The following is a 27,338-nucleotide window of genomic DNA, read 5'->3' as shown; positions in this document are numbered from 1 at the left end:
TGTCGAATTTGTTGGTCAGCGGCATAATTTCACTCAAATTCACAGGTTTTGTAATGAACATCATTTACTGCGTGAAGTACTGAATGTTTCGAAGTATATTTTTTTGTAAAAAATGTAAAATCTTCTCTTGTTTTTCCCGTGTTGACGTAAAGGTGTTATGAGGTCAAAGGTCAAATAGCGTCCAATAACACCTAAAGTTATTGTACTCCGCGTCAAAGTTATTGGACTCCACCTCCTCTGATACTGAAACTTACTGTACGACGAAACTCCATAGGTTACAGGCGTACGTGTATAATGTTTTTTACACATTAACTTTTCCTCCCAATACTGTGAGCACTGCATGAACGTTACATTCAACTCAGTCAAACAAATAAATGTGTACCGTATACCATTTATCTTTACATGATTAACCCTTTTCGCGTGAAAGTCAATTTTTAGCTCATATTGGTTTTATATATAAATACCAAAAAGAGCTTATATGATGAGTCTGAGTGGCGTCTGTGTCTGTATATTTGTGGGTATGTGCGGATGTATGTCCGTCACACACAAAGGCTCCCATACTGCCAAAGCTACCGTCTCAGTATTTGGTGTACAGGTAGATGTAGGGGTTGAGATGTGAATTTGTTCAAATGAACACATCAGTGTCAAAAATGTGCAAATGAGGTAAGAAAAAGCGAAATCCTGAAACAGGCTTGAAACAGGCTTACTCCACTGACTTGAGTCATTTCCTGTCATTGTTTATGAACTGTTACATATTAACAGACCTGCTCAAACCATAGACAGTAGAGGGGAGGAAGACCGTCAGTAGAGGGGAGGAAGACCGTCTATGGTCAAACTAAGGGGGCTAGCTGCCTTTCTGCTATGCATGTTGCTAAAGTTGACCTCCAGTACCTAAAGTTTCAGACCTTAATTACTTTTGTCATTCTTGTTTTTTGGTTTAAATATTTCTTGTTGTTTTTCTGGTTGTACTGTGCAGAAATCATTGTCATAACATCAACGTAGAATTTTCCTGCACTGAACAGATAGAAACAACATTTATTGTTGATCTTTGGTACCCATACTGGTATGTACCAATTCTGATCAAATTTGAGCAACACCGTATAATTGCGGTATTTTTATCTTCTTTATGTAATATACCCCAGTCAATTTTATCAAAGTTTTGCCAAAATTTTGATAAAAAGCTTTAGCTAGTGAAATGATATGAAATATTAACAAACAAAGCTCAAGTTTGAGATTAGTTTGATTGACTGATATCGTGTCTTGTCAATATCCTCTCCAATTAAAAGTGTTTGAATGGAGATTTGTTGTTTTCAGAGATTTGGCATGAGATCCAGCAACATATTCTAATATCCTTACACTTGTATTTCTCTTCTTACAGTATACACAGGGGTCAGGATGGGGTCATATGAATATATTAGGGATAACGTTTTTGGGAAAAGAGAAGATGGCACATTTGAAGTTTGGTGAGTAACATACAATAAGAGTGAATTAGCAACAGGGATGATGTGTATTCATACAATTGCAGGAATTACTTGTTGAGTATAGTGATCTAGCTGAATGTTTGTTGCATTCTGGTTCTGCATGAAGATATTGGTGTATACATGTAGGTAGTAACGTGTCATGTTACAAAGATGCATGTACCTGTATATCTGTAAACAAACAATCATCAGCATTATTAGCATTTGTCATAATTCATATGTAAATACTCACTGATAGTAAAATGCTATATTTTTCACTCAAGCTCAAAATTGCACCTTACAGTTATCACACACTCTATAGTCACAATCTAGAGTACCTGTATGGCCATTTCAGTAATGCTTTACAGTGAGCTGGCAGTGGCTGATTTAGTTGTCATTTATCAGGCCATGGGGTTAAAAATTGTCAGTTTGTTTATTTCAGGAAAAAATTTTTAAAAAAGTGTATTTCTTTAATTAGGAAGTGTATTTGAGTATCCTGTATGCTGGAGTGAAGAAAGTTTTAATTTTACCTCAGAGCAGAAAAAAATTTTGTACAAAGCTGCTGAAGAAATAGGTCATGACGCCAAATCTCTGAGTGATCGATGCAACAGATTGACATATGCCACGGTAGCCAACAGCAATTCATCATTGAGTCAGATTGTTTTGCTGTGTTCACATGTGATGGCTTAATTCTGCCAGCTGTCTTTTTTTAGCAGAATAGCGTGTTGCACCAATACTCTGTATTAGATTGTGTCTGAGTTAAGTTACAGAGATGGTTCTCTACTGAGTTCCAAACCAAGCAGAGAGTACAGATTTAGGTTTATTAGCTCTGCTCTACTTGTTTCTCTGTTTTACTAGCAGTGGATGCACATTAGACGTCAATAATTGACTGTAGCAATAATGACTCGTGTAGCAAAACATAATGGCCAATCTAACTATGGAATAGCATCTTGCTCTGAAAGACGGCACATTGCAAGATAGTGATCATACATGGCTGCCACATTATCATCACTAAGGCTATAGAAATACTGAAAGAAAATCAAGCTGTTGTATGTACAAATGTACAGTACTTCAAAAACTTCAAGCAGACTGATTCATACCGAAGAGCACAGCTGGTGATAAACATACTATTTCTGATGAGCTGGTACTGTGTTTTGGTGTGATTTCCAGCCTGGTTTAGACATGTGAACATGTGGTTAGCTGGGTTTGGTCAGAGAGTGAAAGATTTTACAACAGTGTTGCACTTGTGGTATCCGTGTATCATTCTATAAATGTTTCACACATGAATATGTATATGCAGATATGTAGTGTGTGGACATGTGTGTGCGGAGTAATAACTGGATCAAATTTTGAGCTTGGGAGAAGCACATGTCATGACTATTAATTCTAGAAAATATCAATAAAAGTAAAAACCATTCATGTAAACACACTTTTGTTTTCAGGATGTTTCCTCAGTGTGCTGTATACATGTATAGTGTATAGTGAATAGTGTATTTACATCAGAGTATATATGTATATGTAATTCTACTTTGATCTAATTGTCTTGTGTTTCAGGAAAGCTGTTCTATGTGGGATGACTGCGGGTGGGTTAGGTCAGTTCATTGCCAGTCCAGCAGATCTTGTTAAAGTTCAAATGCAAATGGAAGGCAGGAGGAGACTTGAAGGAAAACCGCCAAGGTTAGCGAGCAAACGTGGCTGACTTTTGATAGTCTGTTGTATAACACAACAGCCTGTCTTTTTTTGTCAGTGTTCAGACATAAGGGTTAACAAATATTCAGCAATTTAGAAGAAAGTTACTGACAAAATGTGAGGGTTGTCATGAGGTATACATATTCTTTGCTTCTGTTTGTGAAAAATTGGTGAAATTACAAGCATATTGTGGAATTCAGACAAAATCATCACTTAATGATGGATTCAAACGGAAAATTGTCAACATTGCCAAAAAAATATACATTTTACTTAAATCTTTGTGAGAAATTGCTTCAAATATAAACATCAGTCACCCTGTGTAATGGCACATTTCTTGTCAATAGGTTAGTCTCAGTGACTTTGTGAAGCTTTTATTAGTCCCCACGGACACCGTCCGGGGGGACTTATAGGTTTGGTCATGTCCGTCCGTGTGTGCGTCCGTCCGTGCGTCCGTCCGTTCATGCAGATATCTCAGACATGTCCAGGTCAATTTCTTTCAAACTTTGCACAAGGATAGTACCCTACCCCATACAGATGCACGTCGATTTGTTTCACAATGCGATCAAATTTGGCCGTGTTAAAGGACTTTTTAGTTTTCATCTCCATAGACTCCCATGTATAAGGCAGTCTTCATAGACTCCCATGTATAAGGCTTCCATAGACTCCCATGTATAAGGCAGTCCATAGACTCCCATGTATATAAGGCCAAGAAAAATAAAAATTTAGTTTCTCATCGTATTAATATTGCAAAAAGGATGCAGTGACACAGTTTTTAGTCCCTACGGATGAAGTCCAGGGTGCTTATAGATTGGGTCATGTCTGTCCGTGAGTCCATCCGTTCACGCAGATATCTCAGATATTTTGACAAAATGTCACATGACCTCAGTGACCTTTGACCTCAAATATATATATTTGTCCATACAGTAAAAAATGGCCGACTAGCGGGAAATACAGTACTCGTTAAAATAAAGAGCAAAGTTAAAACAAATACAGTAAAATACTAACCGACCAGCGGGAGATAAAACACTTGCAAAGCAGAGAATAAAAAGCGCAGACGTTTCGGGTGCAACCCTTCGTCAGTACTAAAAACTCGCTAGAGAAACGTGAAAACACAAGAAAGAAAAACAGCCAATCAAACAAGGGAACGATCAAACGCGTTAAAATATGCATTCATACCGGCTGGTGCCAGAGTACCGAGTTTAAAAATAGTGGCCTGTTCGAGTTTATGGCGGGTAGAGTCTGTGGTGGAGATTATAGCAGACACTGCCATGTCGGACCGACCGCGGTGGGGTGGTGTACAAAAATGCTTGGCCACCGGATATGCGAGCTTGTTGTCGGTCACAGTGCGAAGATGTTCAGCAAAGCGATCGCCTAGGCGACGCTTTGTTTCGCCAATATATAGCATGCTGCAGCGTCTGCATTTGATACAATAGATGATATTAGCCGACGTGCATGTGAACACGCCGGAAACATTGACTCTACCACGCGGGCCCTGAATGAAGTTGGTTGTAAAGGTATGTGGGCAGGTGTTACATACTCGACGGCCACATGATGATGTTCCAGTAGCACAATCGTGATTAGGTAAACTGGAACGCACCAGCCGGTCTTTGATGTTCGTGTCACGTCGAAATGCCATGATGGGAGGTACGGAAAAAATATTCTGTGTGTTGGGGGAGTTGGTTAAGATGGAAAACTCCTCAAAGATGATTTTACGGATTCTATGATTAAAAGGATGGTATGTTAATACAAGAGGAATGCGATCGCATTGAGAACGGGTAGTTGACTTTAACGCGTCCTCCTGCGTTAATGGTTCAACGCGCTCTTTGGCTTTGTCCACTACAGAGCGGGGATAACCCCGAGCCGAGAACCAAGTGCTAATAGTGACAAGCTGCTGCTCAAAATCCTTTGGTCAGAGCAAATGCGCCGAGCGCGTAGAAACTGTGAAAATGGAATGGATTCCTTGCACCGACGGGGGTGAGCTGAGCTGTATAGAACATATGCATGAGAGTCTGTGGATTTATAATGTATGGAGGTAGACAGCGAGTCCTCATTGATATAAACTGATATGTCAAGAAATGCAACTGATATGTCTGAAATAGTGGAAGTAAATTCCAGTGCGGGGTGAAAATGTGAAACGAAATCAATAAAATATCTAATTCTGTGCGTGAACAAGATGCTGCACCAAAGCAGTCATCAATATACCGTTTAAAGAGCTCGGGAATGTGACCGGTATATGTTTGTATTATCTGTTTTTCGATGTAACCAACGAATAAACAAGCGTAAGAAGGTCCCATGCGTGTACCCATGGCAACACCGCGAACTTGTGTGTAGAATTCACTATTAAAGGTGAAGCAATTTAAAGTTAATACTAATTCAGCTAAGCGAATTAAAACGTTTGTGGTGGATCCATAACGTCGCGTCGGTCAAGAAAATATGCAAGGGCCTGGAGACCATCCTTATGAGGGATGGAAGTATAGAGGGCCTTAACATCAAGTGTGAATATATATCTATGGGTACCCGTAAGCTTGTTTATTCGTTGGTTACATCGAAAAAACAGATAATACAAACATATACCGGTCACATTCCCGAGCTCTTTAAACGGTATATTGATGACTGCTTTGGTGCAGCATCTTGTTCACGCACAGAATTAGATAATTTTATTGATTTCGTTTCACATTTTCACTCCGCACTGGAATTTACTTCCACTATTTCAGACATATCAGTTGCATTTCTTGACATATCAGTTTATATCAATGAGGACTCGCTGTCTACCTCCATACATTATAAATCCACAGACTCTCATGCATATGTTCTATACAGCTCAGCTCACCCCGTCGGTGCAAGGAATCCATTCCATTTTCACAGTTTCTACGCGCTCGGCGCATTTGCTCTGACCAAAAGGATTTTGAGCAGCAGCTTGTCACTATTAGCACTTGGTTCTCGGCTCGGGGTTATCCCCGCTCTGTAGTGGACAAAGCCAAAGAGCGCGTTGAACCATTAACGCAGGAGGACGCGTTAAAGTCAACTACCCGTTCTCAATGCGATCGCATTCCTCTTGTATTAACATACCATCCTTTTAATCATAGAATCCGTAAAATCATCTTTGAGGAGTTTTCCATCTTAACCAACTCCCCCAACACACAGAATATTTTTTCCGTACCTCCCATCATGGCATTTCGACGTGACACGAACATCAAAGACCGGCTGGTGCGTTCCAGTTTACCTAATCACGATTGTGCTACTGGAACATCATCAGTGGCCGTCGAGTATGTAACACCTGCCCACATACCTTTACAACCAACTTCATTCAGGGCCCGCGTGGTAGAGTCAATGTTTCCGGCGTGTTCACATGCACGTCGGCTAATATCATCTATTGTATCAAATGCAGACGCTGCAGCATGCTATATATTGGCGAAACAAAGCGTCGCCTAGGCGATCGCTTTGCTGAACATCTTCGCACTGTGACCGACAACAAGCTCGCATATCCGGTGGCCAAGCATTTTTGTACACCACCCCACCGCGGTCGGTCCGACATGGCAGTGTCTGCTATAATCTCCACCACAGACTCTACCCGCCATAAACTCGAACAGGCCACTATTTTTAACTCGGTACTCTGGCACCAGCCGGTATGAATGCATATTTTAACGCGTTTGATCGTTCCTTGTTTGATTGGCTGTTTTTCTTTCTTGTGTTTTCACGTTTCTCTAGCGAGTTTTTAGTACTGACGAAGGGTTGCACCCGAAACGTCTGCGCTTTTTATTCTCTGCTTTGCAAGTGTTTTATCTCCCGCTGGTCGGTTAGTATTTTACTGTATTTGTTTTAACTTTGCTCTTTATTTTAACGAGTACTGTATTTCCCGCTAGTCGGCCAATTTTTTACTGTATTCCTTCACACTTGCTGCAGTTTTATCCCTCTTTTGAGGTCATTTGTAATTTTTATATTTGTCCATAACTCAGTAACCACAAGTGCTACACCCTTCATATGATGGTATGAAGCTGTCCCATCATACCCTTGGTATGATGGGACAGCTTATGACGCCACATATTGTACCTCATTAATTATGTGCATATCTAATTGTGAGCGAGCCAATAGAGCTAGATGTCTGATTTTTAGTATATAGGTATAACTTAGCAATACAATGTTTTTGACAAAATGTCATGTGACCTTGGTGACCTTTGACCTCAAATATACATATTTGTCCATAACTCAGTAACCACAAGTGCTGCACCCTTCATATATGGTATGATGGGACAGCTTATGACGCCACATATTGTACCTCATTAATTATGTGCATATCTAATTTTGAGCGAACCAATAGAGCTAGATGTCTGATTTTTGGTATATAGGGATAATTTAGAGATACAATTTTTTTACAAAATGTCATGTGACCTTGATGACCTTTGACATTGATTATACATATATATGCATAACTCGGTAACCACAAGTTCTATACCCTCCAATTCTGATAGGATATTAGACCTTAAGATGTCACATCTTGTACCTCATTATTATGCACATATGTATTTCTTGGCTAGCCAATACAGCTAGAGGTCTGATCTTTTTTCCCAATTTAGAACCATAACTTAGACATGTCTCATGTGTTTCAAATTGGGAACAACGACATAGACCTATGTGCCCATAGATTTCAACATATACACTCCAGTGATACTTCTTAATGACCACATTTCCCTGCCCCATCAAGACTAATACTCCTATTACAAGTGGGGACTATGTCATTGTCAATGACTTGTTTTCCTTGTTATCAAATACACATGTGTATCAATACCATACATTTTGTCAATTTTCTAGGATAAAAAGTGCTGGCAAGGCATTCAGACTTATTTTAAAACAAGGTGGAGTCCGAGCATTGTGGAAAGGCTGGGTTCCCAATGTACAAAGAGCAGCTTTAGTAAATTTAGGAGGTAGGTACAAGTATTAAACTTTTTACGATGTATTATTCTAATTATTCTATTATTCCCATGTATAGTGGTTACAATAGGGACAATATAGTCACACCTACCAGGATGTGTAGTGGTTACATAGGGGACCAAGGACAAGTGACTACCATATTGTATTGTATATAAAGGAAGCCTTTCTGTAGAGACTGGGTGTGGCATTACTTTGGAGTTAGTTGTGTGTTCAGTGGTGATTTTGGGAAAAGCTAACAGCAATAATAAAAGTCTATATGTGATAAATCTTTGAAAATCATGATATATGCATGTAATTTTTAAAACAATTGTTAAGCAGATGTAAAATCAGTCAAAGTAGACTCATTTCCTGCTTTCAGTGTGAGAATTTTTTAACAGAAGTCATTGATAGTCAGGTATGCTGACCATCACACAGGTTTTGATCCAAATTTGAGCAATTCCAAGTGGCCACTGGTCACATGAGAAAGGTGCCTGTTCTGCTATAGGGTGTTTAACATGTAATATGTTGACCACTGCTTGTGCTCATAACTATTAACCATTAAAATTATTTCAATCTCCTTAATTATTTGTATTCCAACAGTTTGTCATCATTATTCTGTTTAGTGATATAAAGAAAATTATTATCAAAAATGTGATTCTCTCTTCCCTTACAGATTTAACAACATATGATTCTGTGAAACATAGAATATTGAAACACACAAGTCTGAAAGACAACTGGGTCGTACATAGTATGAGCAGGTAATGATAGTTCTAATTTTGGTTTTGCCTATTTAGAAGTGACATTACATTATCAATTATATAGTGAACAATTCAATACATGCATTTATGTGACTGTATTGTAGTATGTGGCATTATTACAGTATGTCTGTTGTTTGAGAAATCACTTTAATAGCAGTCAAAGTGTAAGTCTCTATCATTCAAAGCATTGTTGACGTTGCCATTCACAAAGTAGGGATTGTGAAGTCATTTCTGTGTTTAAGGTAGTATGCACCTTGAAAGTGCAAGACTTAAACTTTTGCCCAAACTTTCTTCAGTAGTCTTTCAACCATTCTCTTTCAAAATCAAGAAGAAAAATTAGGGGTCACCGTCCAAATGTGATACTAGAGAAACAAATAACCTAAGATTTACCAATATTTGAATTCAAAATGGCCACCATCCCTGTGTTAACTCTGTGACGAAAAACAAAATTTTCAAATTTCGAAAAACTAAGTCAGTGAAAAGTTTTTTTTACGCTGAGAGCTTTTAAATGAGCCCTCATAAGTGGTATATCAGAAAAGAATTGTGAAAGTTTGAAAAGTCTGAATATCTGTCCCTCAGGTGGATTCTACCTTCATGCCAGCATCAGTAGCTGCATGACTTAGCGTGCTTGTACTTCTAACAATGCTAGTCCGGAATAATGCCTAGATTTGTGTATCTGTGCCACCTCTTTCTGTATTCACTGAAACATCCAAATTGAATTGAAACCATTTGACTCTTACTGTATGGTAGATGCTGCATGCGCAGCAAAGCAGTTCATATATCAAATTTTAGGTACTCAAGAAAGAACTCCGACACTCATTTTAAACTGAATATTAAATTGTAAAGGCTTGTCAGATTGATTTGTCACTGACTGACGTTGTAAGATTCTATTAGGCAATGTTTTATTGAGGTCTAACTGCCTATTGACATCAATGTAGTTAAATCTGATTACATGTAACTATGACACCAGAAGGTTTTATATATAAAAGAGTGCTTGTTAAAGTAAACTACCAAGAGTATATAGAGAATTGGTTGGACTTAAAAAAGCAAGAGCAAAACTTAAAGTAACATTGTTCTGTGTACAAAAGTTGTATTATTGAGATAAATAAACTACATTATATATTGTAGCCCAAACAAGGGACTATGTGCCTGAGGGCAGGTGACCATGGCTGGTGTCAGGAGGGCAAGTGTTCTCCTGCCTCAAGAGCTCATAGTCCTTCATTTGGGCAATAATGTTTCATTTTAATAATACATGCCTCTCGTACATAGTATTTACAAATGACTATCATATACTTCCATGATAGACAAAAATCTGTTCAAAAGTAGAACACTTTTTATCATCAAATGGCACATTCATAATATTTAAATCACTGTTTATGTGGTCTATCAATTTTTTACACATGATTTTCTCAAAACGGGATATCCATATGTAAAATATGTAATTTGATCATTTTTAAATCCCAAAGTTGTCAAGTTAAAAATATCTTAGGGTCACTGATGACTGTGGTCCACTGTGTCGTCAACAAGTTACTATTGAATCCCATCTTTATGGGCATCTTTGACTTGGAAATTTTGAGATGGCTTATGTTCCACCCGGCAATGTCACAAAGTTTGCTTTGTTTTATTCACATCACTTCACTGAATTAAAGTCAATGTGGAGTTGTATAATTTAGGAGACTGTGGTTATCTGAGCCATTCTAGCATGGTCAAACGACACGTAAAACTGACTGGTGTATATTTCAGCCTACTACTTTACTCTCGTCCATGAATCACCATGACAACAGTCTCATTTTAAGTGACAGTAATTGCATGTGAAGTGAACCATGTCATCCTGGAAGCATGTTTTATTTCAGTTCTTGCTGCGTGTAAAAGCTCCATATCAGTGTGTAGAGATTTAAGGGAGTGTTGCATATAACACAGCGTATTTTGTTCTTAATCATGATTTTTGCAAAGATTCATTCAATTTTCAGTACTTTGTTTACCCAAGATTAAATTATTGGTTGGCTTCTCTTTTTAGAATAGCAAGTAGTCTAAGGTTTTGTGGTAATGAAAGTAACTTTATGCAAATCACCCAATTTCCTGGCTTCTTTCTCTTGTTTTCAACATTTCAAAAGCATATGACTCCACTCTGACTGGGTCAAATTGTGTGAAATTTACACATTTCATTCTCTAAATGCTATACAAGACAACAGTACTTTTTTTAGCAATGAGTTTCTTACATGTAGAATAAAAATTAAATTTTGCTTATCCATATTTTAATCACTTTTTTTGAATGTCAGTTTTTCAACCCCTGCCAGTTAAGAACGAGAATAGATAAATATAAAACAAAGTTGTGTTTTTTCTACTATAAACTGTAGTTTCAACTGAGATATTGAATTGTGTTTTTGACTTCAATTAATGAATCTAATTAATACCAAAATTGAGATTTTTCTCCAAAATGTACCCCTTCATCCTCTGAGTAAACTAGTGTGACCATACTAAAATTTAGATTCTCTACCTTTTGAAAATATAGTATGAGAGGGTTTTCATGTCATCGCAGATGAGAAATATTGTTTTGAAAAAACCCAACCTTCAAAATGACAACAAAAAATTAAAACACAGGATAAGCATCTTGAAAAAAGTTCAAACCACTTTTTATGTTTCCTTTTTTTCAGTGGTTGTGCAGGGCTGGTTGCCGCCTCCATGAGTACACCTGCAGATGTCATTAAAACTAGAGTTATGAATCAACCAACAGACAAACATGGCAGGGGTTTACTTTATAAAAATTCAATAGATTGCCTCCTTCAAGCTGTCAAGAAAGAAGGATTCTTCTCACTTTATAAAGGCTTTCTGCCAACCTGGGCTAGAATGGTGAGTCATAAATTATTAAAAGGGCCAGTAGCAGAAATTTCTGATGATTTTTCACCATTTTTGTTATTAATATCTACCTCTGAAGCATTTTGAAAAACGGACTGTGTAGCTTGTCAACACAACCTCTATATTCATTAAATGCCCTGTTATTGTTTGTGTTTGAATTCTAGTCTGTACCAGAATAGCGTTGATCACAATTTCAGTTTTGTTACTAAATATACCGGTAGTTGCACACGCGACATTGGACAACGCTGCCTAAAATTCGGACAAATTTTGTTGTTGCATGTGCATTTTGTTGGGGTTTTTTTTGTTGTTTTTTTTATTTTTTTTTTTTTTTTTATTGCTTCAATAACATAGACCACCAGCCTTTCGTTACACAAACTATAAAAGGAAATACATAAGTCTTTTGAAGGGGCAAAGATTAAAACACTATCAGTAACAATTACAAATCTACCGAAAAAGAAAACTACAAAAAGACAGACACACTCGCCGTACAATACTTATATCACTTACACTTGTGGTCTCTCTGACAACTTTCTCTTGTGTATACCATGGTGAATATATTTGGCAAGGCCAAAAATCACATGCTTATCCCTATTTTTCATGAGTTCAATAAATTTTACAAAGGATACATTCTCAGTGTAATATACAGGCAGATAATGTTGTCTTAATGCTTGAGTAAAGTCACATATCAACAAAAAATGATATTCATCATCTACAGATCTCTTCTTGCAAAATCTACATAATCTCAACTGTCTTTCTATTTTTAGTTCTCTTCCTCTTACAATTTTTAGTTTGCTTTCTACTGCACATCTGATTCTGGCGACTGCTGATATGAGGTGTCTTTCTGGTAAAATGTCAATATACCTTTCTGGTTCTAACAAATGTTTAAAAGTAATATAATTATAAAGTGAAGTTTCCTTATGAATGTTTGTATGCCACGTTTGCATCGAAACTTCAGCGACTCTTGATACAAATAAAGACAAAAAATAATCAGGATTTCCAACTTCCTGAGCCAACCACGCATAATGAAAACCAAAGTTTTGCAGTAGAATGCGTACTTGACTTGCCCAAGTAATTTTCCCACTATCATCTAAATTTTTAAGCATTTTATAGGCTCTGAAAGGGAGTCTGTAGTTTTCCATTTGAATCAATTTTAACCAATACTTGATACACTTCTTAACACTTATAACAAATACCGGTAGTCTGCCACATTCCCCTAAAACTGCATTTCTAGATGTATTTAATCGTACGCAAAGAATATTTTACAAGCTTTTTGTTGAACTCTTTCAACATTGTCATAAAGCTTATAACCCCAAATTTCAGCTCCATACGTCAAAATAGGAGTAACCATAGCGTCAAATAATTTAAAATACAATGATAACGGCAGCTTTTTGATTTTATAATAAAACCTTGTAGTACGGCTAGATTTTTACTCGCTTGTTGGGCCAAGGTCTTTATTGCCTTACCCCAACTACCCCTACAAGAAAATAACAAACCAAGATATTTGTAAAAGCTTACAGCAGAGATCCGCTTTCCGTTAAAATACCATCTCTCTTTTCTAGCAAGTTTCCACCTCGTTTAAAAACAAGAATCTTTGTTTTGTCTAGGTTCACCTTTAGTTTCCACTTCTCACAATAATTTGAAAGCACATTGATAAGATTTTGTAAACGTTTACCGTATTTGAAAACAAAATAATGTCGTCCACAAACAAAAGTAAAAAAGGATCATACAAATATTCTATTTGCACCCCTGTATACCCTGCATTCATTATACACGACTGTAATTCACTAATAAATAAAACAAATAATAAGGGGCTAAGCATGCATCCTTGTCTGACGCCAATATTACAATTGAAAAAATCTGAATACTGGTTTTGAACTCTTACACAAGATTGTACATCCTTGTAAATGCTCTTAATCATGTTTAACATTTTACCACCAACTCCAGACATAGACAGTTTTTCAAATAATTTCTTGTGCTCTACACTGTCAAACGCCTTTGAAAATCAACAAAAAGACAATAAAAAGGCAATTTCTTCCTGGACAAGTGTTTTTGAATGAGTGCGTTTAAACAAACATGTTATCTATTGTACTGTATTTCTTACGAAAACCAGCTTGTTCTTCTGGGATCTTATTGGTTGCTTCTGCCCAACAATAAAGCCTCTTATTTAAAATACCCGTAAAAATTTTACTGAAAACACTAAGCAATGTAATACCTCTATAATTTTCTGGATTTCCCGTATCTCCTTTCTTGTAAAGTGGCAAAATAATTCCCTTTCCCCAGCCTGAAGGGAAAACACCAGTATCATAAATTCTATTGAAAAGCTTATTTAAAATGGGTAACAATATATCTTGAGCTGATTGAAAAATTCTCCAATAAGATAGTCTTCCCCAGCTGCTTTATTTTTCTTCAAATTTTGAATGCTTTCTAGGATTTCAGTATCTGTAATTGGTGCATTTAAAGTGTCCTCTTCAATGTAAACCTGTCCTAAATCTGCCGAATAAATTTCCTGAACATTTGCCTCCTCGTGATTTACGTTTAACAGGGAAGAAAAGTACACACCCCAGGATTGAATGTCAATGACATTTGCAGGATTTCCTTTGTATTTTAACCCACTAAGAATTTTCCACATTTCATTTGCATTTTTTGTCGAGTGCAGTCTATTATTTTGCAAATTGGTGAAATGTGTCGACTTTTTCTGCACATTTTTGTGTATTCGTTTCTGACCTTTGAATATTCATCGTAGTCAGGTGGATCACCAGATATTCTAAATCTGTTCAAGCACTGGAATTTCAGATGTCTTTTCTGCCTGCATTCTTGATCAAACCATGTTGCTTGTGTGCGCTGTGCAATACCATTTTCTGCTTTGAAAGGCATGAACATATGTGCATTTTTGCCCGCTTCTTCAAGCAGAGCAGATAAATTTTTCACCACTACATTTACATCAGAATCAACCAACATAAGCAAATCATGTAGCTTATCTTTCACGTATTGCGTTGATAAAAAATCACGATATAAACTTTTTGATTCTTCTTTCCATTTGTAAGTACCTCTAGCAATACGTGCATTCTCAAAAGGTGAAGCAGGATCACCCGATGTGTTACACTTTAAAATACATGTCAGTGGGAAATGATCAGATCCATCCATTGTTGGTATTTCAAAATGTGAAATATGGCGATACAAATCAGTAGATACACATACATAATCAACAGTACTTCTGCCTCTATTGGCTATACACGTAAAATCCCCTTCCTCGTCACCAGTTACTCTTCCATTTAGAAAATGTAAACTTAAAGAACAACACATGGAGATCAAAGACATTCCGAAATTATTTACCACTGGATCTTTAGAATTTCTCGGTGTGTTGAAATGATCGTTTGGGTAGCTGTCCGCCAACTCTCCAATTACAGTATTTTCATCCTCAATGATAAAATCTTCTAAATTTCCACATCGAGCATTGAAATCTCCTATAACCATCAAATTACATCCTTCATGGTCTGCTTGAATTTGAATCAATTTGTCTTCTAGATTTTCAATACCGTTACTATAATTTACGGAATTATAAAAGGATGACCCCTCTGGCGCAATATAGGTGACACAAAGTAAAATGTCTCTTTCAACACCCCAAAACTCTTTTTTCATTTTAAGAACTATACAATTTTCTATATCCTTATTGATTCTTTTGACTCCCATTTTATATTTCGATTTCACAAATAATAACACACCACCGCTAAAGCGTCCTCTCTGAGTTGACCTTCTTGCACCACAACTAAACACAATATAACCAGGGAAACTATTACTAAATTCCAACTCATCTTTAGCCCAAGTTTCCAATAACCCAAAAATGTCAAACTTACTACAGTATTCATGAAAATAAGGTTGTCCTATTTTTGATTTTAGCCCATGGATGTTCCAACATGAAATTTTTATAGGAGAAACACAAAATATTTTCTGGCCTCGGCCACACCTCTATACTCGTCTTTGGTCGCCAACTACCTGGTTTAATTTCTCATCAACTGTGTACACAAGAGATTGACCATTTCTGTAAACAATCAGTCTGTCAAATCTCACAAAAGCTTTACTTGACTCATCTTCTTCCATTATTTCTCTGCGTTTCGCGAAAAGTTTTTTCCTGATGTTTCTTATCCTTGGAGAGAAATCTTCATCAACCGTTATATTTGTCCCTTTCAACTTCTTTCCGTTTTTCAGGATAAGGTTTTTATCTTTCCACGATTGAAAACTGACGATTATAGGTTTTGATCCTTTGGTGGTTGGAGCATTTGAAATTCTATGCGCTCTTTCAATTTTCACATCCTTTTCTATTCCCATCGTGTCTTTGATAATGTCTTTCACTTTACTTTCCGTTGTATCCCAGTTTTCTTTATTTTCTTGATTTACACCATAGAACAACAAGTTATTTCTCCGTGAACGGTTTTCTAGGTCGTCTTTCTCTCTTTTCATCTCTTGGACCTCATTTTCAAACTGCTGCACTTTATGATGCAAGACATTTAACTCTTTTTGCAAATCCTCGTTTTCCTTTTCCAGACGCTCGTTTCTTTGTTTCAAACTGCTTACCTCCGAATGAAGCGCATTCAGTTCGCAATTTAAAGCACTAAATTGGTCATCCATTGACGTAGTCAGCTCACCAATGGTTTTTGTCAACCCCTTCCAGCTATTGTTCATTTCTTTCCTCATTTCATTTTGTTGTTGCAGCTTGTAGTCTGAACAATAAATTCATACGAATTAGTGAGACTTTTAGTGGCCATTGTAAAACTAACATGTTTTATTTTCATCCTTCATGTGGAAAATGCAGACCAATATGTATTTATGCATAGTAATGAGAGAGAAAATGACATCATTTGCGATCAGCGCAATTCACTTGTCAACAATAACATGTTCAGGCTGAGTGGACAAGCTGAATACTGTGTATCTCAATATGCTAGGCGTTTCTCTCTTACACAGTTGTCTTTTTTCCAATTAACAGGCACCCTGGTCATTGACCTTCTGGCTTTCATATGAAGAAATCAGGAGCCTGGTTGGAGCAAGATCATTTTAAACAAGGTGACTTGATGAGCACCATAGAGGACCATGAAATGGTAGCTAAATGAGACAAACATATAGTTACCATCGGATTGTAAACCAGTATTCATCATTGAAAGTGGAATTTTTGGTAATAGTAAAACTGCCTTAAAAAGTTGTTACTCTGAATAGGACTGTTCAACCACAAGTAACAATTTGTTCTGTAAATGTGTTTGAAGGGATGTGAAAGATATGACCCTGAAATCTCCTATATAAACCTTTTGTGACTTTGATCCCTCTTACATGGAGTTTGACCATGATACAATGTTTATGCTCTAAACAAAGGTGCTCAGATACAATGTAGCTTTGAAAAGGAAACTACGGTATCCAGTATAGAAAGAATTGATTATTGTGATTGTGTGTTACCAGCTCTCAAGAATTTGGGGGTTCGGCTCAAAGCCTTCATTTGTTATACACATCAAAATGGATACAGAAATGAATTAGAGATAAGAAAAGAGACAAAATTCTCATATGCCTCAACTATATAAGTGGATTGCCATGGAACTTCATTGTAAATACCGTATTGGTACATTTACATATAGTTCTGAAGTACTCAATGTATTGTTTATGTGATGTGATGTTTGTACCTTCATAGCAAGTGGCTTTCTGAGTTTTCAGAATATGGACCTTGATTAGAATATGCAGCCCTCCCATCACTAGCCTTCTGCTGACCAGAAGGATGAAAGATATCATGATCTATCATTGCCTCAATACCAGTACATGGCTATGAGGCCTGACACCAGAAGGTGCTGCAAGGACAAGTACACCCATGTACATGTATTGCAGCAAGAATGCATTCATTATATGCCTACAGATGGCCTCGAGTAGTCATGATATTCAAAGTGAAAAGAGTTTTTGTATGGTCTGTCTACATCTTGTATGTTGATCACTATATAGACAGGGTAGATTTGTTGACGGAATCTTGAATAGCATGATGCATAATCATATATTTACATCGTGGCTAGCGCAAAACCAGACAAATTGGAAAATGATCAAACACCAACTTGTTGCTTGGTTAATTTTGACAACAAATTTCTGAAAAAAGTGTTGCCAGACAAGGTAGAATGCACCTCTAGGACAGATGTTTGGCCTATCAAATTTTTGCAACTCTTTTCTGATCTATCACTTGTGGAGTCTCATTCTCTGGTACCAAACTTTGCAGAGTGACCCCTGGATTTTTTATTTTGAAAGAGAATGGCTGAAAGTTTCATTGAGGAAAGTTTGAGCAATGTCTTTCAATTTCGAGGCACATACTACCTTAAGCTGATCATTGTACACAAGTTTACCAAAGTCAATATTGCTGATTCCTCTGAACAAGAGAGAAATCCCTGGATGCATTCAAGTAGACACATTGCATCAAAACAGGAGACATGTACAGAACAGGTAGATGCAGTCATGCTTAATTCGCCCAGTTAATCATAGGCAATGTGTCGTATAAGATTCTCAGTACTGACAAATATCTCCAATGTCAATGTTCCTATTCAGTTCAATGGATTGAATTTTGAATCCAGACATCAGGCATCCAGACATGTTGTGCAAAGCTCATCAAACTACACAGACTATAACTCCAAAATCCCTGTGCCAGACAAAAAATAATCAGCACAATTTCATGAGTCATTAGTTTCAATGATCCAGAATCAAAATACACAAGATTCATCGAAGTCAATTCCATTTGTTTTTCAATTGAAAAAGACAATTTTATGCAACTGTCTGCTTGGCCATATGAACTTTTCTGATTTTACATGAAGAATATTTTCCAGAAACTAGTCATTGCACCTGCTGGAAGTATTGTTCTGATTTCTGTGGTTTCCGATGATGGTGTTCCACCACAATTTTCTCCGTCAAGTTATTGTACCGTTGTTAGTGAGCATGTTTTGAACTTAGAAGTATTATGTCAGACACAGTGTAAGGTCTGTATGATATCACAATGTAATGGACTCTTTAAGGAAATTTCTTAAATCTGATGAGTGTTTGGTCAATACAAAAATCTTGAGCAGGACCACAGTGTTGCCTTATGGTACCAGCAACTTTTTGCTCTTCATTATTGAGAAGTTGATATGATGAGGTTTAGGAGTACTGAAGCACTTAACAACAGAAAAAACCTTTTTTATGTGTATACCTGATACAACAAATACAAATGTATAATTGTGTTAATTGAGTCCTGTTTGTAAGGACAGGGATTGCCACGTATGATGAATGTCTACAACCGGAGCACTTGTTCAGTCTCCAGAGATATTACAAGAGTATGTTCCAGGCATTCAATCTGAAAAGAATTGTTCAAGCAGGTTTACCAGTGATGAGCAAAGCCATGGTTTATGTAGTGATCAAGGATACTAGTAACAAGACTTTCTGGTGGTCATAATTCATTTTTAACTTCCGCTTTTAAATTTGTGTGTAACTATGGGAATAGTTTGATGCATGCCCATTTTCAAGCAAAAAGTTAAGAATCCTTGCATGTGTCACTGGAGTACAATTTATAGCTAAATCATAGGTTTTATGTTGGATTTCATTCAGTTGAAAATATGCAAATAAGCTAAAAATATGAACTGCAAACATCAAAATCTCAGGATTGTAGATTTCCTTTCTATTTTCTAGATGTATACCTCAGGTAATGCAATATATTGTAGGATTTTTCATTTTTCATTGTTTTTAGTCAAAACAATATATTCTAAAACCATTTTCTGATTACCGGTAGTTTCAAATGTGGTTTGCAGGTTGCATGGGCTGTTCTCATTCTCAGCCATTACAAACTACTACAAACTTACCAGGACCTTCTAGGATACATCTGTCACCTTTCAAAATTATCTTTGCAGATATTGCTTTTTTAAAATTTGTGCAGCAGTTTTCTTGGGATATTTTGTTGAACTTGCTCCGAACTATGAAAAACGCCACCAGTGGCCAATTTCTGCATATAAAGTATGAGTATTTATAGTGTAAGGAGCTTGTTCCTATTGGTCAGTGTGGAGCAAATAAACTTGATATGCACACACATGTTTGAGTTACATGCATGCAAGAATTCTTATCGTTGTGTGTCAGTGATACTGAGTTTCACTAGCATATGCTGACTTGAGAAATAGAAAATCCGTGCAGCTATGATCTATGAAATTGGTTGTCCTGATCCTCACATATACTGATTTTGCTCATCATTGGGTATACCAAAGTTATGTTTGACAAGTTCAACTGAGCCTGCAAGCATATGAAAAGCAGCTTTTATCATCTTATAATTCCCAAGAGCAAATGGGATGATCTTCAGTGTTTGGTGTGATAACCAATGTAAGAACAAACCCTGTGAAAATTTCCCTGGACAGATATTTGTAGACTGTAGTCACTAAGAGTTTTGCGTTCTTTTTAATGCAGTAAGACTTAAAAAAGAGCTATGAGAGCTGATCTTTGCAAAAGGTGGTCATTATCATTTATTATATCATACCAGTATATTGATGGTGGAAAAACAGCGATCTGATTGGCGAGATGTGAAAAGAACCTTGGTATCTTTGCAATTTAGCACGGTTGGCACAACGTGACCTCTCTGAAATAGCAAAAATCCTTTTATGACTTTCCATGCCAGAATTTCAATATACTGTTATGATTATAATAGCAATAAATCACACCCAGTGAATGTATACCACTCGATTTTGACTAGTCCACTTCATATATGCACTCGCTATGGCTTGTGCATATATGTTGTGAACTGGTCACAATCTTGTGGTATACCGTTGCTAGGTGTGCTGTATTGCTCTACTATTCAACAGGTGACTCTAACAGTACCGGTAGGCGTTTTAACAAACCTTCTATTTTACTTTGAAGTACTTTGCTGTACTTTATAGATGCTGAATACTATTAAGTTTACATGAACAGTATGCTGTAATGGTTTATGTTTCAGGTATACTGCCAATGCAGGGTTGAAATTTACATATATGCAAATGACCAACAGAATTCAGTGGACACAAATTTTACATGAGCACCGTGGCAGCAACCAACTGGGTGTTTGTGTTAGATCCTTCAGAATGAAGGTCAAGTTTGTAGCAGATGTCCAATTGTAGATAACTTAATTTCAGTGAATTCTGAAAAATGAACTTATTGTTTCCTTGGTTGAAACACTGTAACTAATTAGCATGGGCCAAAATAAAAGTCTTCTAGTGAATAGTGAGATATTCAAAATAAATTTATTTTGAATGAAAAAATTCTATATTCCATTTTTCCTATGGATTGAAGGACATTCTCTTGTGATTCCTTACGTGGGTTTCTTTTCTAAGAGTCTTTGGTTTAGTTTCCACCGTTAGTACTGCCTGAGATAAATGTTTTATTGTAAGACAAATATATCAAAACACTTTGTGGTATTTCTAATGGACTGTTTCTGAAGTCCCAAATGTATTTTCACAAACACAAGACTGGTGTCTTGTCAAGAGGATGTATCAGTTCCTTATTGATGTAGTAGTGATAATTTTGTGACAATTGTGAGAATATATTTTTATTGAACATGTGCATGTGCAATGGTGTATGGGGGAACTTGTATGGGGTAATAAACAGATGCAATTTTGAATGAACTGTATTAGTCTTTCAGTTTTTCTGATGCACAGAATTACGTTAATCCTGAACACACGTAAACACTACCAAAAACCCAAACTGAAGAAGAATGGTACAACGGTAATATCATGGTGATCCTGTAAGGGAGTGTTCAGAATTTACTTCCAGGGGGGCCTGGAGGATTTTCAGGGGGCCAACCATTTTCCCCAAGAAAAAATATAGGGGGGCAGACAAAAATACCACAATCTCTTAGGGAGCCAAAGGAAAAAAACATCAATGAAATATTTGCCAAGAAATTACGAATGGCTGTCAAAAACATCAGTGAAAATTTTACAAATTTGCTAGCTCCTCCGTGAAAAAAAGGTTGATTTTCCAATACTTCTGTATGTGCATCCAGACAATCGTGTGCATCAATTGATTGAACATTGCATCCTTGTACACAAGAAAATTTGCTGTAGTTCAAGAAGTAATCTCAGTTATAATGTATGAATCAAGGAGAATTGTGGGTAGGCTCACACATTGTGTAATTGATACTAATACTTTAGTATCCTATTTGTTCTGATTTATATGATCAAGGATTTCTCAGTGATTTCTGGCAGAAAAGGCCAAAAAACAAATTATAATGTAACATATTTTGTTTCCTGTCATCCGAAATTATGCACATCATAACTATTTTGAATTTTGGAAAAAAATGTGAAATATGTATGCTCTGTCAACTTTGAAGAAAAATGTACTGCTGACAAAATGTGAACTTTAACCTATCCAGGGTATCTGCATTTACGAACATTGAATTGTGAATGGAACTAGCAGAAATATAACATATACATTATGTGAATTCATGTTATGGATAAGGTGTTATTTTCAACAAAGGTTCTGAAATATTTCTCAGAATATTTGCTTTCAGTGGCAGCCACTTTGTTTTATGGCAACCAAATTTGAAAAAAGAGAGTTGGGTTTCCCCAATTTCCAACATAGTCTGCAAGTTATTCAGCATCATCAGATGAAAATGTATGCTGAACTTGTGCATGATCTCACTTTCCATAAATATCTATAGACCTACAAATTGTCTACCATTAAAACTTCAAAAAAAGAGATCACTTTGCCAATTATGTACTCCTACAACTTCTAACTGAATTGTGTGTGCTTAGCTTGTCTTTGACTGTTTCATGTGTATCAGTGAGAAAACTTACGTTGTAGTCACAAATTGCACTGTTAACAGTACAGAGAGGATTTGCATGGCGGCGGCGGCCCACCGTAGCCCAGAATGCATGACAGGTTTTGCCTTGCAATGAGAAGTTTGATGCATATAGCGATTTTTCTTGCCATAATGTAGAAGACTATCCAGGTATGGAAGGACCAGTCACGACATGCGAGTATTTTAAACTGCGATCTGCGGTTAGGGTTAGGGTTAGATTGTCATGGTACTTTTTGTTACCTGACTGGTCCTCATTGTTACCTGATGGTCCGAAGTGTTACCCGAGTGGTCCCAAGTGTTACCTGAGTGGTCCTAAGTGTTACCTAGAGTGGTCCTTACTGTTACCTGAGGCTTTTTCCAAAACTTGTTTTGCACTCTTATTTTGTTGTTTATTGATCATTTAAACTGAGCATTTGCATAATAATAGAGTTTATTTTTCTGCACTCTGCAAAAGTAAAATTTGCTCGGAATTCGAACTAGAAGTATTTTTTTCGATTTTTTTTAAATTTCTCACTGGTCCTTTTTGTGACTTGAGGATTCGACCCTATTTATGTTTTTTGGTCTATTTTGAGAACGATCAAAGAGTTTTGAATTTCCATACGTAGGATTATTAGTTTCTGTCTGCTTTAATCAAAAATACTTGATTTTTGGCAAACCACCTAAAATTACCAAAGTTATTAAAAATTTTCTCTGCAATAGGATTTGTGTGGAACATCGCCCCCACACGAAATTCTTTCGTTTTTATTTTTGTTTAAGCTAATAAAATCATAATTAACATTTTTATTTCATTTTTTTTTTGCGGAAACATCCCAAGAATCAAGTATTCTTCCTGCTTACAGAGACTGGCTGCCGAAAGACACTTCCATCATGGAGATCTGAGTTTTGCACATTTTTCGGTTTTATTGAAGACAACCTTTGACCTTTGCGTCCAAATTTTTTAGGATATCTTAGTAATTGATAGATAAAGCGTTTTGTGGATTTTGAACAAGATAGGAGTTCAGAAAAGTCATTTAAAACCCAACCCTAATTCCCTAAAATTAGGGTTAGGGTTAATAACTTCCCGGTTTCCGATTGTACTCAGAATAACTTCATCAGATTGCTTTGATGCTAACTAACGTCAGTGGTGTAAAAAAACCATGGATTTCTGACGTTTAATACAAGTTTTTTGCAAAAATATAAGAAAAAATGACTCATATTTAGCCTGCACCGGTTTCTTTAAACTTTGACCTTTGACCTCCAAATTTGCATATGTTATACACTGTTACCTTAGCAACGGGTTTGGTAATTTTGGTTGACCTCCTTGCTCATTGAGGCGAACTGTGGACACAACCCTAACAACACCCCAATTTTGCCCGAAAATTTGGGCACATGTTAACACACCAAAATTCAAGGTTCTGAAAATTCCACTTTGCATGACGGGAATGACTCAAAACTTGCTAAGTGAACTTCAATTGAATCAATTTAGAGGATATGAGTGCAAATTTGGCAGAAATCGGTCGACAAATGTGCGTTTAGCAGTACTAATTGGCCAAAGTTTTGTGTTTTGCAGTTTCCTTCACCTTTGACCTTTGACCTCTAAATTTGCATATGATCAATAACAACTATTCAGTTATCATTTTGGAAGTTTTCATTGAAATATCTCATCGTTCACGTCAACTGTGAACATAACCCTAACAGGTAGTGAAAGCACACTGTCAAATTCTGGCAAGTTTAAACATACCTAAATTTAAGCGACAGCCATTTTAACTTTGCATGATGGGAATGAGTTGTAACTTGTGCAGTGCTTTTAAATAAATATGTTCAAATATATGGAAGACCGGTCACGACATGCGACATGCGAGTTTTCTTTTAAACTGCGACCTGGGAGTTCATGCGACATGCGAGTTTTCTTTAAAACTGTCGCATGTCGTGACCGGTCTTCCATACATACTTATTATTACCTGATCTTCAAAATGCAACCTGTTTTGCAAAGGCCTACATCTCTGCTATAATATATTGAAAAACTAAGTTTGTATCTTTATAAACAAAGAAACAGGCGTGGCACAAGCAAAGCAATGTTTCAATGGGAGCATGGCGCTCGGCGCTATTTTTGAGAAATAATGATATGCAAAAAGCCAAAATTCAAGGAAACAATTGAAATTAAGTGAAATTTTAAAATTTAACTTCATAGAATGTTTGTAAATATTAAAATAAAATAGTTGCCATGGTTAATTTTGACAATGACTCACAAATACGCCTGCAAATATCATATTTGTAATCGCAATGCATCCTGGGGGTTTCTGTAACCCTTATAGTCCATGAGCCAGACCCCCAAAAGTTGTAATATTACCGTATATTTAGAGGCGTTTTCAATAGCTGTCAAGTTGACTTAAGGTGGTGGTTATACTGCCTAATCTCTAACACTCTGCTCAGCATAACTTTGGTAATTATTTCCTCCAATTATGAACCACCTTTTTATAGCTGACATATTGACATATATGAGCAAACCATCAAGCATATCTGAGTGTCCAGATTTTTTCTCTAGTGATAGTAATGAGTCTTTTGATGATTCTGTCTTATATTCTCCCTATGTTCCTTCATCTTCTGATGAAAGTTTCGGGGAAGAAGAAGGATATGGTTTTTTCATTCCCAAAGGGAAAAAACGCTCCGGACAGGACGAGCCTCAGTCCAGGGACCCTGTGTACCAGGGTCAGGGGACTGAGGTTAGTCACACTGACAAGCAAGTTGTGACTGATAACACCCAAACTAATGTTGGGGACGAACCTCAGTCCAGGCACCCTGTGTACCAGGGTCAGGGGACTGAGGTGAGTCGCACTGACAAGCAAGTTGTGATTGATAACACCCAACTAATGTTGGGGACGAACCTCAGTCCAGGCACCCTGTGTACCAGGGTCAGGGGACTGAGGTTAGTCGCACTGACAAAGTAAGACAAGTTTGCAAAAAAGCAAAACGTAAAAGAGGTATCCCCAAAAGCACCCAGGGGAGAAGAAAAAAATGACCTGCCCTGATTGTAAGCTGACTGTATTTAACCTAAAGAGACACTATGTTCAATGGCACAACTTATCCGATGATGCAGCAAAGAACAAATATGATTTGTTTAAAAAGAAACAATCAAGAGAACGTAGTGCCTCTTTAGGGCAGAGCCCAGGGTCGGGCAGGTTATACAAAGTTTGCCCCTTTGACTTCTGTTTCTCAAAAGTCAAATGGCTACTGAGATCACCACCTGACCAACGCACATGGTCTAGACAGTGACAGTTCTAGGTATCATAACTACCTCGGGAAGGCTGCCCGTGATGCCAAGCAAGAGTCGTCCCTTTTGAGGCAAGCAAGGGCTTGTTCTAACACTGGGGAGAGAGAAACTGCAATGGCAGCAGAGGTGGTAGACAGTCCTAACACTGGGGAGGGGCAAACTGTAATAACAACTGAGACAAGAGATGAGAGGCGGGTGCAGGAAACAGTTCAAAACAGTTCAAAATGTAGTGACGGCATCAAATGCATCTGGAAGACCTACTACTGCAGACAACCAACTGTTTGCCGGGTTTAAGGTATGGCTGATGAAAATTGATGGGGGAAGAAAAAACGAGAAGACTGCGAAGCAGCACAGCCGTCAGGCTGCTACGGTAGCTAAGTATGTAGGTGGGGTGAGTCGCCTCGACGACAGAGCCGATGTCAAGGCGTTCTTCGAAAACAAGTCAGAGACACTCGAGGCGACATCCCTGAGATCATACTTTCTCTCAACCTTTTATCAGTACTTGCTTGCTGAGCACCAGGGGCTGCTCAGAAACTGTAACATCATGATTCAGCAGTGTAAACGATGGGCGGGGGCCCTCAAAAAAGCTGCAAGATGCCGCCTCTCCATTTTTCAGGAGGAGCAGCAGCATAAACTGTTGACTCCTGCTGAATTCCTGGCTTACGAAACGTGTAAGATGGCAGCCACAGCCAACAAGCTGCTGATGCACTACGGCACCGATGAGGGCACCACCTGCATTCCGAAAGCATCATTCGGAATCTTAAACAGCCACTTAATGCTCCAAATAGTTTTAGATAATGCCCAGAGGACTGGGACATATATAAACATGACCGTCGGTGACTTTCGCAGAGCAGCCAACATTGACAGCCAACACAAAACATCTGACAGCGCTGGGCGGGCGAGAGTGGTACTTTCTACCACTCTCCATAAACAGCTATGTATCTATGTTAACAAGATACTACCCCGCAGCCCAGGTGGGAACAGTCTGGACAGCCCTCTATTGAGGTTGTACACTGGCTTTCCCCATGACTCTAGTACATTTGCAAAAGTACTAAAGGCTGCCTGGCGTATCGCTGGTATCAGCAACAAAGAGCTGTCAACAACTATTGTCAGGAAGTCTACCGTCACCCATGTCCTGGAAGGCAGGCCTGATATGGCAAGACCTTTAGCCAGCCACATGTCTCACAGTGAGAAAACACAACGCGCGTACTATGCCCTGATTAAAGGAGTCAAAGAGTCAGCGCAAGTGGTATCTGCAACAAAAGAGCTCAGGGCGGAACTAGTAGCCAAAGAGAAACTAGCCAACAAAAAAAAGGCAGTTTGCACTAAAAAGAAGCCAAGCTCCACTTTCTCACGACAGGACATTGAAGCTGCAGACTCCATCAGTACAGTAGCCAGCGTTATTCCACCAAGCATCGAACATGTGCCAAATCCTAATTTTTTTATTAGGCCCTACGTCGATCCCAACGAAGAGTCAAGTGTCGAGGATATACGCATGCTGGACTTGTCGGGAGACGTAGAGGAAGACGAGCAGAACAATACTGCTTGTGGCAGTATTGACGCCGGCCAGGAGGATAACATCATACAGTCTGCAGTAGGAGATAATGAAAAACAACAAATGCCAG

At 37.6% G+C, this 27,338-nt stretch overlaps 1 protein-coding gene across 1 annotated transcript in view; it reads left to right on the top strand.

Annotated features, from left to right (window-relative positions):
- Positions 1–21,288, top strand: part of LOC139151944 (mitochondrial uncoupling protein 4-like) — a 29,004-nt gene extending 7,716 nt beyond the window's left edge. The window contains exons 4-9 of the mRNA XM_070725008.1: positions 1,379–1,463; positions 3,012–3,134; positions 7,956–8,068; positions 8,728–8,812; positions 11,467–11,662; positions 16,650–21,288. Coding sequence (XP_070581109.1) covers positions 1,379–1,463; positions 3,012–3,134; positions 7,956–8,068; positions 8,728–8,812; positions 11,467–11,662; positions 16,650–16,721 — 674 coding nt within the window. The 3' untranslated portion in view covers positions 16,722–21,288. The remainder of the gene's footprint in view (positions 1–1,378; positions 1,464–3,011; positions 3,135–7,955; positions 8,069–8,727; positions 8,813–11,466; positions 11,663–16,649) is intronic.
- Positions 21,289–27,338: the final 6,050 nt, after the last annotated feature.

This window comes from Ptychodera flava, chromosome 15, assembly GCF_041260155.1.
Source record: "Ptychodera flava strain L36383 chromosome 15, AS_Pfla_20210202, whole genome shotgun sequence".
In the NCBI taxonomy this organism is placed as follows: domain Eukaryota; kingdom Metazoa; phylum Hemichordata; class Enteropneusta; family Ptychoderidae; genus Ptychodera; species Ptychodera flava.
Note: the sequence above shows the minus strand (reverse complement) of the source record. Positions and strands in the feature narration are given on the sequence as shown.